This window comes from Triturus cristatus, chromosome 6 (assembly GCF_964204655.1).
Source record: "Triturus cristatus chromosome 6, aTriCri1.1, whole genome shotgun sequence".
Lineage (NCBI taxonomy): Eukaryota > Metazoa > Chordata > Amphibia > Caudata > Salamandridae > Triturus > Triturus cristatus.
Window position 1 is genome coordinate 860,645,852 of NC_140589.1, and position 14,542 is coordinate 860,660,393.

A 14,542-nucleotide genomic window follows, 5' to 3' on the forward strand; every position below is an offset into this window, starting at 1 on the left:
ACCAACAGATAGTTAAGACAGGGATTAGAAAAACCAGACAGGGATTAGTGTACTCGGCCAGTCCTAACACCAGCTTTGTAAATAGAGGCAGAAGGCTTATGTCGACACGATGCTGCAGAAAAAGCAGAAAAGACTTTGTTCACCGTGCTGCCTGAGTGAGGGCAACACAAAATGGCGGCGGAGCACAAAATGGCGGGTCGATACGATCACGATCGAAATTCGAATTTCCTCAGGGGGCCATGTAGCTGTTGAAGAGCGTCAGGCTTAGTGAAGATCCCTGAGGTACTCCATAGATGACGTCAGTGGGGTCAGAGAGGAAGGGGGGAGTCTGATTCTCTGGGTTCTGCTGGAGAGGAAAGATTGGATCCAGTCGAGGGCGGATCCCTGTATTCCTGCGTTGTGGATTCTGGCGGCTAGCGTGCGACGGTGTCGAAGGCTGCGGAGAGGTCTAGGAGGATGAGGGCTGCGGTGTGTCCCTGGTCTAGAAGCATGCGGATGTCGTCGGTGGCGGCGAGGAGGGCGGTCTTCGTGCTGTGGTTGCTGCGGAAGCCAGAATGGGATGCGTCTAGGATGGAGTTTTCTTCGATTAAGGCAGTCAGCTGGGTGTTCACAAGTCTTTCGGTTACTTTGGCTGTGAAGGGGAGGAGAGAGATGGTCCGGTAGTTCTTCAGGTCAGTTGGGTCGGCCGTTGGTTTCTTGAGGAAGGGTTTCACCTCTGCACGCTTCCAGTCATCTGGGCAGATGCTGGATAAGAGGGAGGAGTTGATTGTTAGTCCTAGTTTGGGTGCAATGACTGAGGCGGCCCTGTGGAAGATGTGAGCGGAGCAGGGGTTCGTTGGGGCTCCTGAGTGCGTCTTCTTCATGGTTGAGGGGATGAGTTAGATGGACGCGGGTGCCCGAGAGGTGAGGATTGGTTCCTCGGCAGTGGTGGGTGATGTGGTTCTGTTTTCTGCTGGCTCGCTGAAGTTGTCGTATGATCCTATCTACAATGGGATTATTGCCTCTTCCAGCAATATTCGGTGGACCTCACATCATAGTCATCAATATCTCTGCTCTGGTGGTAGGGAAAATGAATGCAGCTACATTGACCACACTAGAGGTCTCACTGCCAGTAGTGGTGGTAGTCGGGTGAGTTGGTGGACACTGAGAGTATCAAAAGGCCTATTGCTGTGCTGACTACTAGTAATCCCTGCCAAATGTCAGAGCTTCTTCTAGCAAGATACACATGGACGTCCACACCTATCAGACTGAGGACAATACTGGAATCAGCCAACTGATTGATGCACATGCCTGTTGTGTGGCTGGTTGGCACTAGTGCGTGGGAGGCGGGAAGACACACATCTTTTCAGCAAACTGCCCGCTCAATGTCATTCATTCCTTCATCCTTGTTGTGAAATTGGGCTTTGATGCAACTGATTTATTTCTTGACAGCAGAGGTCAGATTACCTACATGCTGCCCTATGTAATGTAGGGCACAAAGCTGCTGCTTCTGCGTGACCAGCGTCATTTGGTCCAAGTCGCACAAGTGTGTCTGTGTCACATGCTGGTCCTACTTGGCTGCAGAGATGGTTTAAGGGGTTGTGCCTCTTGCTCTTTCCTCTGCGGGCGGGTGTAGTTGGGTCGACAGCTGGTGGTGTAATGTCGTCTAATAGCCAAGGCATCTCTTCGATCTCCTTGTACCTCTGTGCATGCTCATGACGCAATGGTTATCTGAGATATTTCTAAATGATAAAAATCATTATTTGTGGTTCTGAATGGTTTTGCACACAACATATCTGGGTTTCATTAAATTGGCCCGAACTAGGCATCAATTCCATTTCTGAACGTAGCTCTTTATTTTAATTTCTTCTCTCTCCACACACATCAAAATGTGCACAAATGAAATGTTTTGTGATAAAATATCGTTTTTGGCGAACTCTGGAGGAACCTTTCCCCCGCAAATATAAGTGTTCAAGGTTCTTCTTGTCTGGTGCTCAGTGAGCCTATTTATTTAATCAGTTTTCATTGTTTTGTGTGTGTAGCGAAATTCGATGACATTAGGTCGGTAGGGGACTAATTATTATTCATTTAGGTAATGGTTGTAGGTGTTATTGCTTTTTATTCTTTACTGTGATTTTACTTTGCAGTTTTATATAGCAGGACCTGACCCAAAGGTATTGGAGCGCTTTACATGAGTACCAGTTGCATTACAGATGGACACATTCATTTTTAGGCATGGCGAGATTAAGAGCCTGATTTAGATTTCGGCGGACTGGTTACTCCATCACAACGGTGACGGATATCCCGTCAGCCAAAATATTAATCCCATAATATCCTACAGGATTTATACTTCATCAGGCGGGATATCCATCACTAACGTGATGGAGTAACCCATCTGCTGAAATCTAAATCAAGCCCTAAGTGATTTGCCCAAAATCACCGGATGTTGAGCCTCCTGCCGAGAGTCGAACCCAATTCCCCAGCTTCAAAGTCAGCCACATTAGCCTTTACGCCATATCCTCTCCCATGCACTCTCTCTTTTTTGACTTTAGGTAACACTTTGTTCACTGTGTATTGACTGTGGTTTTCACTGTATACATTATCATAAAAGAGGGCTCATTATGAGCCAAATTTGTGCTGCTTGTTTCTCTGAGAATTCACTCTCTCAATTTTAGGGAGCAGATCTATATCCTTGAATCTATTTAGGAAGGCATCATGTCTCCTCATGCTCGATCTTGCCACTTGACAGAACTGTATTTGAGTAACTAACTATTTTTTACATTATCTGATAAGATAGTGTCAACAGTTTTAAGGAAACATTAAAATGGTGTGTCTGTTACAGTGTACATGCCACAACATTCCATTACTTCAAGGTATGATTAGAATGCAACAAGGGTGGTCATTGTGATGACTGCTTGTATGTAATGTGGATATAATCAGTGTACTGCAGGCTTAGAGGTGTGTAGACTATGTGTACATGCTTCACTGCTCTGATTATCAACAATTGGAGGGACATTGAGTAATGAAGGTCCAGCGTACACACTCCCAATACTATAAAGACATGCTAAATATGCTGTTCCTATTTACACTCCAGGAAAACAACACTGGTTTACCTAGGTGGAATGCAGGTCAGTGAAAATATTTAAACTTTGGAGCAAGAGCCCTCACCCACCAACAAGGGTGGTGTGTTGCATCATCATATGGCCAAAATAATAATTAATTATGGTAGGGTTCCTTAGTTAATTTAATTTCCACTTTCCTCACCAATCAACATGTTCATAAAAAACCTTTCATATTCAAGTAAACTTCATTAACAGCCAGATAAGTAAAATAACTCTGGCAAAAAGCCCCTGTTGGACATTCCAGCGCCGGCCCAACGAAGAGCTGCCCAATGATGAAGCATGTCTCCCTTGTTGGTGGTCAGGGCCCTTGCTACAGAATTTAAATATTTTCACCGACCAGTATTCCACCTAGGTACACAAGTGTTGTTTACCTGGAGTGTAAATAGGAATAGCATATTCTGCATTTTTCATTGTTCTGATGCCATTGCAACCTGAAATTGACACTTCGGGACAATTCACAAACTGCATTTTGTAGTACGTCTGGTTGTACTACAAGAGTATCACAAACATTTTACAAAATGCTATTCACAAACCTACATGAGGAGTTTCTGCCTCCGCCTCACTTATCTTTTTCTGTGCAGATATCGCCGCCCTAACTGTAAGTATACGTTTTAGGGGTAAATGTGGGGGACACATGGGGGAGTCTCTGGAATATGGGGAATACTTACTACTAAAGGGGAGGGGTTTAGGTAGGAGTAAGGAGGGGTCAAAAGACGGATAGGGAGGGGTTTAGGTAGGGATTTGTACCCACCCAGAAATGATTAAGCCCATTCCTTTCACAAACAGCCCTTGTAAAGCAGTGCTGCCAATAAAGGACTCAAAACAGTAGTAAATTACTCCAGCTCAGAAACTAAGTAAATCGAGCACCACACATGGCGAACCACTGGTACTGCAAAACCCTCCCATAGAAATCAAGAGAGGTAGTGCCCTAATTAAAACCCAATCTTAGTCAGCTTATTAGTAGCCCCTGGCATTTGTTGCAATCACCATCCACGCGTAGGATCTTTCCACCAGTGTCTCTCTATCCAATAATGATCACATTTTTTCACTACTCCCATTTATAACTCTATTAAATGCAGACTGTGAGAGGGGTAAGGCCCATAATTGTTCTGCATTAAACATAGATATAGCCAAATTGAAATATTCATGAGCCTTTGTGTGTTTACGATCTCTTATTAAGGATAGTCATATTAGATTAATGGCTCAATTTAAAGTTTGGGGGACGGATACTCTGTCAGAAACATGACAGATATCCGTTTGCCCCTTTACAAGTGCCAAGGAATATAATGCACTTATCATAAGGTGTATGAGATATTTTTCACATTTGTGAGGGAGTGCCCCATCTGACAATCTCTAAATCAAGTCCTAAGGCACCTTTGTATTGTAACAAACAGCTTACCAAATTTATCTGACCATTAAGCATTACATGACCCATGTAATCTCTAAGCTTTTTTTTCTTTTAAAGATGGTCGACACTGTGAATGGTCCCATGTTATGTTATGTCCAATGGTATAACTGTTTTAACATTTGCTGATTTTAATACATACTTCAGGTAGAATTTGCATCATGGAAACATGGTCACAAATGACTTTCAAAAGCTCTCAGATATTGCACACACTTTGTAGTGTCTTTCCCAATAAATCCCGTCATTCAAACTTGTATTTCATTCTTGTTTTTGTGTCTTTCTTCTATGTTATTGCTGTGAGTTTCATTTGGACTGTTCTTGTTCTTTGTAGGTGTTTTCTTAGGGTGGTCTGGCTAAGATGGAAAGATAGTCTTTCACTCACTACTGGGCTCTTGCATGTTGCTGCTACCACCATCATCTGCAACATCTGGGTGCTGAGCCAACCAGGGGTGCTGAAATGAGAAATGGCAGTGCACACAGCTTCCTTCCTCGAGATTCTAGTCCCTTGAGACAGTGTGTCACATTTTCTTAACATCCTTGTATTGTGGCAGAGAGGGTGTTTTTTATGGAAAGCTTGTGGAAGATTATTTTTTTCTTCACTGTGTCTAACATCATTTGTTAAAAAATAAATCCATGGACCGGGGTTGCTGCTGATTTACATGCCGCGACTTTTCTCTACTTTATGCCTCCTTCCTACACTTCCTGCATCTTTTATTTCGCTTTCGCAGGTTCTTTTCCTCCTATTGTCATTGCTTTCCGATCATTTTGTTCCGTCGTTTTTTTCCCTTTTCTGCCTTTCTCTCTCTATGTGTCAGTTTGGTGAAACTGGTCCCCAGAAATAAGGCCCGGAGCCCCCCCATCTGCAACCACTGTCATGAATTAAGCACTGGACGTCAGTTGGTTTTTAAGCATAGCGCCGGTTAGAGGTTCGCCTTTCAGGACCAGTTCTAGGGAAACTATCTATACCTCGTCTGGCCTTAATGGCAACAAGTCAAACCTAACAAGTCATACATATTGCCATCAGCTAAAGGAGGGCGGTAATTGTACTGGACACAATGCAGAAAAAAATACAGTAAACGTTTTACTGCACATTATTCCTAATTTGTTTCCGAAAAAGGCAAACGTCGGAGAGATTGGTTTTGAATTTTGTGAGCAACTGATAACGAACCTCAAAGTTATTCTTTGGTGCCCACTTCTGTTGCATACCACTTTGGAATTTGCCACTGCAAAACGGTAACGTCAAAACGGTAACACCCTATATTCCGTGTACCGTAGAGTTGTGTACAGTTAATTCAGGTTCAAAACAGCCTTTCATTATGTTTGTTTTACATGAAGAAATGACATTGTCAGAGGTGGTTTAGCACCTGACAGAATTACACATTTTTAACACACACTTTTGCATAAGGACTGAAGCACTTACTTTCTTTGGGTTGAATAGGATTTTCCTGTAAATTGGCAGCCTTTGTTTCTCGACTGAAATGAAACATAGATACGAAGTTTTTATAAAACAATCTCACAACAAAGATTTCAGGCACTGCATTTTACATTCACTATGGGTTAATTTACCAATTCCAGTTTCACACAAGGAGTTTCCAGTCTACTTATTCTCAGAAATTGAAAACACTGGGAAAAGCACAGTCCTTTATTAATATCATAATATTAACAGGCATTGGCAACTCCAATAAGTCTGGCTTTGATGCTCTAATGCATGCAAACTGCATTTGTACATGCAGGCATTAATGCCTGACATACTGACAAGTTACCAGGCAACTGAGTACGATGAACATGGCTTTAGTATCAATGTACCAGACTGTTTTAAAAATAATTTGCAATTTTACTGGGAAACACGTCAACAATATTGAAATTATAGCAGAAAACAAACGGTAGAAGACTTACATTGCATTAGCATTTTGTAAAAAACAGGTGTTTGGGCATGGTGCTTAAATATAACACGCGAGTCCTCTGACACGATTCTATTTTACTTTGAGATGAGTGCCAAGATCTACTACACATGAGAAAAAGCAAGCATTGGCATAGACAATAGCTCTCGCTTTTGGGGCCCTAAAACTGTTTAGCCAGAGGTATTATTTTTGCCAATGTCCTTAAGCTATTTTGTAGAGCAGAACGGGTGCTGTGCAGCATATTGTAAAGTTATAATATGAAAGTGTTATGAACCTTTTTGTTACATATATATAACCAATAAGATATTATTTGTTCTGTGCCTTTTATGCTTGAAACATTAATTTTGTTCAGTCATTTTTGCACTGTATTTCAATACTCAAGCCGTGCAATAATGCACACATGTTGGCTCCTCCACATGGTTGAGTTTAATACAAGTAAAATGTGCAAGCACATTTTCAGCTGCTGGTCTGCTCTCTTCAAAATGTCAAGAATTAGCTGCATTGAAATGTTATGGGCTGATTTGTAATTCTCTTTCAGTGACTCTTCTTCCACCGCCTGGAGTCATAGGAGGGGAAAATGTTTTGAGGGCTGCCTAATGAATACATTGGCTGTACCTCTGCTTTCAGACTGTAGAGCGCTGCAAGCTTGTCATCAGAGTTGATAGCCAAGTAACTGAAGGCACTTTACCTGTGACATGTTCGGGGTGGACAAAAACTTCAATCAATAAATAGCTCATGAGCCTCCAGGCAAACTCACTTTTCGATTGATAGATAGATACAGAAATGAAGGAGACTGCAAAATAGGAGTAAATAAAACTACCACTACATTCTGCCTGGTAATCTTGTGCCTTATGCTCCAGCTGCTAGCTCTGACATGGCCCATAAGTGTCTGAGCTGATCCTTGCTTCAAAAAAATCTTGGTAAAAAAGTTCGAGACCAATAACCCACCTGGTCCACGAATGAAGCTTTATCCCCCTCTTTCTTTTCTACCATGAATGCAATGCACATCTTGCTTGTATTTTGCATATAATATACAGATATAAATATCTCTCACCTGATTGTTGCATGAGATGCTTCATATACCCCTACTGGATGCTGTCAAGAAAACACCAGCTGCTCAGTCACAGCACCAAAAGAGAAGCTCTTGACCAAGCCTGGGCGTAGTGGGGCTACGTGAAGCAGTGCGTAGTGTGGCAAAATCTACGCACACTCGCGCGCTCCGCGTAGCCCCACTACGCGCCGCCCGTCTCCCGCCCGCCCTCATTTTAAAATAATTTGAAAGAAGGTTAAAGGTAAATAAACCACCTTACCTTCAGTCCGGCATCCCGGGGCTCCCGCTTCTTGCTGGACGGTAACTTCTTCACGCAAATGCGCATTCGTGGACGCCCGCGCATTTCTCGCGAGAAATGCGCATGCGCGAAGAAGTTACCGTCCAGCAAGAAGAGGGAGCCCCGGGACGCCGCACTGAAGGTAAGGTGGTTTATTTACCTTTAACCTTCTTTAAATTATTTAAAATGAGGGCGGGTGGGAGGCGGGTGGCGGGCAGCTCTGCTTCGCTGCGGCGTGTGCGTAGCACTGTCTGCTACGCCTACTTCGTAAATGGCGAAGCAGGCAGCGCTACGTGCACTCCGCAGGGTTACTCTTGACCACTGTAATCCTGTCATACCAGACTCTCAGCTGGCAATCAAAACTAACCAGTCCGGCACAAAACACATACAACTTTGCCAAATTGGCACACAGAAGCAAGGAAATATGTCTGTGTGTACATCATAAGCCCAAATAAAATAACCAAAAAAGAAACGGGGCAGTTTCAAGGGAAGGAATGGGAGAATGTGCAATGAGGACAGGCAGACTAAGGGGCATGAAAAAAGGCAGCGTGAAGGAAATGATTGGGCAAAATTTGCACAGAGGTGCTGAGGAAGGAGCAGGCAGTGGCACAGATAGGAGGCAGGGCGAGAGCACTGTGCAGCTATGTGTAGAGAGATGGGCAGGGCGGGTACTGGGAGAAATTTGGAATCAGTGTACCGGGAAAGGAAACAGCCGGCTGTAGTGGATAATGAGGAAATGTGTATTTATTACGCATGGGGAATGGTAGGGTATGGTGTGCAGTAAAGGAAGGAGGAATTGTTGGGGAGAAACATATGGATAACATTTTAAAAGCCAAGTAGGGTGTACAGTGTATGGAGATTGAGGGGGAGCAGTGTGAAAGGAGGGTACAGTGTGCAGTGGAAGGGTAGGTGAGTGTATATGGATAAAAAAGACACCTGGGCAGAGTGGGGGACAACGGACATAGAAAACATGGACAACAGGAGAGGGGTGGGAGCAAACTGAATATGGGCAACCGGAGGGCGGCGGGAAGAAAGGCAACACAAACTACGGCATTAGGGGGCAGGAGCAAAGTCAACACGGACAACAGGAGGGGGGCGGGAACAAAGCGAACAAACTGAATGAATGTCTGTCTCTGTCTCTCTCTCTCTCGCGCTCTCTCTCTCTCTATATATATATATTCACTGAAAAAACCATGGGTTTCAGGGGCGTTATAGTTAGCTGGACTTTTCACTCATACAAAACCATTGAAATTCCCCCCTTATAGTTAGTTCAGCTAACTATAACTCGCGCGCCCGCAATGCACTGCTGATGACGTCACATACTACATCACTCATGACATGGTCAGTGACATCACTGATGACATCACTGATGACATCTCAAATGACATCACCGATGACATCACTGATGACATCACTGATGACATCATCCAGTGAATGTGTGTTTTTCTGAAAATTACATATGTTTTATACATGTATATCTCAAGGTCGATGGAAGAATAAATGGGTATATAAGTGTCTAAATGGATGATTTATTTTTTAAAAATTGATTGTATAACTGACTGATTAAGTGTATCTTAGTGAATACATGGCTTAGTGAGTAATGTTTAAATATGTAAATATCTGTATCAGTCTCTCACTTTGTGTATAAGTGGCTGCATGGGTTGGTGAGTAGCTACATGAGTGTCTATATAGGTTATTAGTTGGTTTTTTGAGTATCAGTATGAGTGTCTGAGTGTCTGTATGGTTCGGTGGAGGGTATTACGTAGTGCATAGGTGCATGAATGAGTGACTCACTGTTTGTATGTGTTGAAGACAGCATGTGTGCAGGACTGTATGGGTGGATGAGTGTGTGCATGGGTGTGTTAGTGAGTGAATGACTGTCTCAATAGTGTCTTTATGAGTAACTACACATGTTTTAAACTAGTATATGTGACTATTGGTGTATATAAGTGAGTATATGTGAGAGTGAGAGATTGAAAGAGTTCCTGTATGAATAGGTATGTGTTTCTATAAGTTATTGTTTAAAAGACTAAGTATGTGTAAGTTTCTGTAAACGTAAGTGTGGTGGTGTGTGTATAACTGTATATGCAAGCAAATGGATGTTTGATTCTTTATTATCATGAGTGACTATGTGTGTGAGTAACTCTATGGATGAGTGGCGTTGTGTAACAGGATTTATAGGTGTATGAGTACATATGATGAGTGAGTACATGTATGAGTGACTGTATAGGACTGTTGGTGAATGAGTGGATGTGTATGTGGATCTTAGAATTACTGAATAGGTTGTTGTAACTGATATTGGTATGTCCATTGTTTTGAAAATTTTAGTTTCTATTTTTGAATGTGTGTATCAAAGGTTATATTGGGGGGAGAGGAGGTCTGCCACTCTATCACAAGGATGATGTCATCAGTGATGTCATTTGAGATGTCATCAGTGATGTCATGAGTGATGTCACTGATCATGTCATGAGTGATGTAATATGTGACGTCATCAGCAGTGCATTGCGGGCGCGCGAGTTATAGTTAGCTGAACTAACTATAATGGGGGAATTTCAATGGTTTTGTACGAGTGAAAAGTCCAGCTAACTATAACGCCCCTGAAACCTATGGTTTGTTCAGTGAATTTCTAAGGTTTTTTAAATGCTAATTCCTAACTATAACATGCCTGAAACCTATGGTTTTTTCAGTGAATTTCAAAGGTTTTTTAAATGCTAATTTCTAACTATGCCTACAGAGATAGGACATGTGAAGAAAGAAGAAAAAACGCACAGAAAGAAAAAAAAGAAATGCAGAAAGAAGCAACAGAAGTCCTCAAAGACGAAGAAAAGTGCAGGAAGAAGGATAACGTGCAGAAAGAACCAACAGAAGAGCAGAAAGAAGCCTTGTTGCAAAATCATCCTGTACCCTCAACTTTTTCAGACGGATACTGGTGGTAACTGAGTCTGACTAACCAGTCCTAGAGCCAGTGCTATGTTAAAAGACACTCAGAATACAGTGAAAACACCTACATACACTAGGGAACACTATGCGTTGGGGTCCGCCTGTGATCAGCATGACCTCCTCTGTAAGCCCCTAGTAAATAATAGGGCAGGGGATTAAAACTACCTCTTAAAACGCGCCACAGGGCGTGTTTGCACACGTCACCTCAGGCCCCGTCCCCTCACTTCCCACTGTGTAAACACGCCCTGTGGCCATTTTAAGTTGGGAGATTAAGTCCCCTTGAATCCTGAGGGTCCCTAGGGTCCAACTAGACCACTAGGTACCTCCAGAAGGCGCCACAGAGCTGCGTTGCAGAGAAATGTAAAAAGGGGCACGGCCTAGACCACCTCTCTGCAACACAGAGCAGTGGCGCTTACTGGAAGCACCTGGTGGGCTAGTTGGCCCCCAGGGTCCCTCAGGATTGAAGGGGAATTATTTCCCCAACTTAAAACGCGCCACAGGGCTTGTTTGCACATGTTAACTCAGGCCCCGTCCCCTCCCTTCACCACTGTGTAAACACGCCCTGTGGCCGTTTTTAGTTGGAGATTAAGTTCATTTGAATCCTGAGGGTCCCTAGGGTCCAACTAGCCCACTAGGTACCTCCAGTAAGCGCCACAGAGCTGCATTGCAGAGAGGTGTCAAAAGTGGCACGGCCTGGACCACCTCACTGCAACGCAGCTCAGTGGCGCTTACTGGAAGCACCTGGTGGGCTAGTTAGCCCCCAGGGGCCCTCAGGATTGAAGGGGAATTATTTCCCCAACTTAAAACGCACCATAGGGCGTGTTTGCACACGTCACCTCAGGCCCCGTCCCTTCCCCACTGTGTAAACACGCCCTGTGGCCGTTTTTTAAGTTGGGAGATTAAGTCCCTTTGAATCCTGAGGATCCCTAGGGGCAAAATAGCCCACTTGGTACGTCCAGTAAGCGCCATTGCAGAGAGGTGTAAAAAGGGGCACAGCCTGCACCACCTCTATGCAACGCAGAGCAGTGGCGCTTACTGGAAGCACCTGGTGGGCTAGTTGGCCCCCAAGGTCCCTCAGGATTGAAAGGGAATTATTTCCCCAACTTAAATCGCGCCACAGGGCGTGTTTGCACACGTCACCTCAGGCCCCATCCCCTCCCTTTACCACTTTGTAAATGTGCCCTGTGGCCGTTCTAAGTTGAGAGATTAAGTCCCCTTGAATCCTAAGGGTCCCTAGGTTCAAACTAGCCCACTAGGTACCTCCAGTAAGCACCACAGAGCTGCGTTGCATAGAGGTGTAAAAAGGGGCATGGCCTCAGAACACCTGTCTGCAACGCAGCACCCTGGCGCATACTGGAGATACCTGTTGGGCTAGTTGGCCCTCAGGGACCCTCAGTATTGAAGGGGAATTAATTCCCCAACTTACAACTGGCCAGGGGGCGCGTTTGCAGAGTGCTGCAAGGAGGGGGTGTGGCCTCCGGCGCGATGCCGGTCTTTTATTTATTTTATTTTTTTAAGAAGGAGGGCTGTGTGGCCCCCCTTCTTTTTCTAATTTACTGGCCCTGGGGACCCCATCCCCCAGGGCCTGCACCCTAATTTTTTTTGTTGAAAAAAATAAATTTGGCCCTCTCAAGGCCTTAATCGGCCCCGGGGACCGCAACCCCTGGGTCATGACCTTTTTAAAAAAAAATTCTTTAGGAGGGGGCTGCGTTGCCCCCCTCCTCAGGCCACTTATGGCCCCGGGGACCCCATCCCCCGGGGCCGGCCTTTGTTTTTTATTATTTTAAAAAAATATATATTTATAGAAACACCTAGGACATGCTGGACAAACCGTATGTACCTATCACCATGACGATTTGCGTGATATTCATTAAAAGGCGACTATGCATAGAATGAATCCACATGGAATGTATTTACACCGCTAGTGAAGCTGTGACGTGTCTGACGCCCTACCGTGCGTAATCTCGGCACCCCCGCCGGTGGTTACTCTCCAAGTAGACACCCTTGTCGTTTATTTATACAAACATGGGTAGCTATCGACAGGCACATTTAATATACACGCACACCAAGCCATTCAAAGGGGAATCGACAAAAATTCGACCAAACTATGCAAGAAATCCCTTTCACGGTTAATAAAACACACATCCACCACCGGATGTGTAATACTTTTTATTTTACTCTCTGGAAAGGAGACGAACCTCACTTGGGAGTCACAGCGTGCTCCTGGCTGAGCCCAATGCTATGTTACACCCACCAGTGCCCGCCGAGTGCCTCACACCTCTGTGTTGTTTTCCACCAGCTAGTGCGTATGCTATGACACTCTTTAGCCCATGTGCACTGTAACACCACCCCGTGAATATGTCATGCCACACTTGCCTTCGCACGGGTTATATTGCCCCATCTAACGTGCCTTCCTCGATGCCTATGTTATAACGCACAGCGCTATGCCATACATATTACAATCTGGGATCCATATCTTTGTCACAGTGCATATGCAACGTTACACTCCCCAGCACATATTTTATATTACAACTTTAGAGACTAGTTAGGTTACACAACACTGCCCTGTGCATATTACACTCCAAGGCGCATTTCGCATAGCACACGCTAATGCCTGTGCTATCTCGCGCTCTCCAATGAATCTGTCATTGCGCACAATGTATTGCATATTATATTTCACGCCCCGGTTCATCTTATATCACACTTTTTGGTGCATAGTTTATACCATATACTATATCTAGTTTTCATTTTCAATCGTACTCTCAGGACTATGTTCTATATAACACTGCGTCCACCTACCCTTTTCACAGGCATTACATTTTGCGATGGGGGGTGGAGGGTCAGGGGGTGTTTCTGCCAAGTGAGCCCAGAGTCACAGTCACAAACGTCCTCTTCTTCCTGAATAAAAGTGAGATTATGTTGCATACTTGTTCATATTTTAAGTAGTTTGCACCTACACATTTTAAAAACAATAAAGTTCCTAATACCCACCTTCTCTGAACAGTTAGCTTGCTGCCCCATCCACCTCCTCCCTATCCTCTGTTGTCTGAATCCATGGACTAGCCTCCTCCCTCCTGCCATGCATGGTCTGATGTGCTGCTGCTGGAGCGGGTTATGCAAAATTTTTGTATACCCATCCCATTTTGCATGTCGTTTTATTAATTAGATTAATTAATTAATCATAATCGTACTAATGGTTTGGAGTGATGTGGAAATAACTAATCAACCTTATTAATGACCGAAATACACGTGGGATTTGCATCTGCATGGCCTAATTAATGACGTGAACTAAATTTCGTACGCATATTAATGATAGATAATTAGAACATTGCATGATATATGTCGCTTTGGTGATGAAATTGTGATTCGTGCTTTATTTAGTAAGTATAAACCGCATTGAGTGTTGCTTTTGGCTAGATAAATACACACACATATGGGTATTAGCGAGGGAATAACATTTAATTAGTCATTTCTATGTATTAATTACGTTTTTGTGTTTCTTTGCTTAAGTTAACTATTCTGGCCTATCAAATGATGGCTGCTTTTGGTGCCTAACCCAACTGCCGACGCTGAACCAGGCTTGGGTGAAGTGCGCCTGCGCTAAAAGATGAGCAACAATGGCCCTGTCTTGACCGCAGGCAAGCTGTACTTATCAATGCCACTGGGAAAGGTGCCAGCGCTACAGACAAAAGGCTTTATTAAAGAACCGGAACCAGCAAGTATGCTGACAACATGGACTAAACCTTATGGGAACGGAGAGGTTGACCCCTGATCAGCCAGTTTAAAACTCAATGTTGTTACATTTTGCTATTGAAATTATTATAAAACCCATAGAATAGAGAGGTTGGAGGGTCGCTACTTCGATTT

The 14,542-nt window shown here is 43.9% G+C and overlaps 1 protein-coding gene across 1 annotated transcript in view; it reads right to left on the minus strand.

Annotated features, from left to right (window-relative positions):
* The window catches only part of LOC146817971 (chitin synthase chs-2-like), a 504,051-nt gene that overhangs the window by 28,424 nt on the left and 461,085 nt on the right, over positions 1-14,542 (minus strand). The window contains exon 14 of the mRNA XM_085609725.1: positions 5,927-5,979. Within this exon, the coding sequence (XP_085465851.1) occupies positions 5,927-5,979 (53 nt within the window). The remainder of the gene's footprint in view (positions 1-5,926; positions 5,980-14,542) is intronic.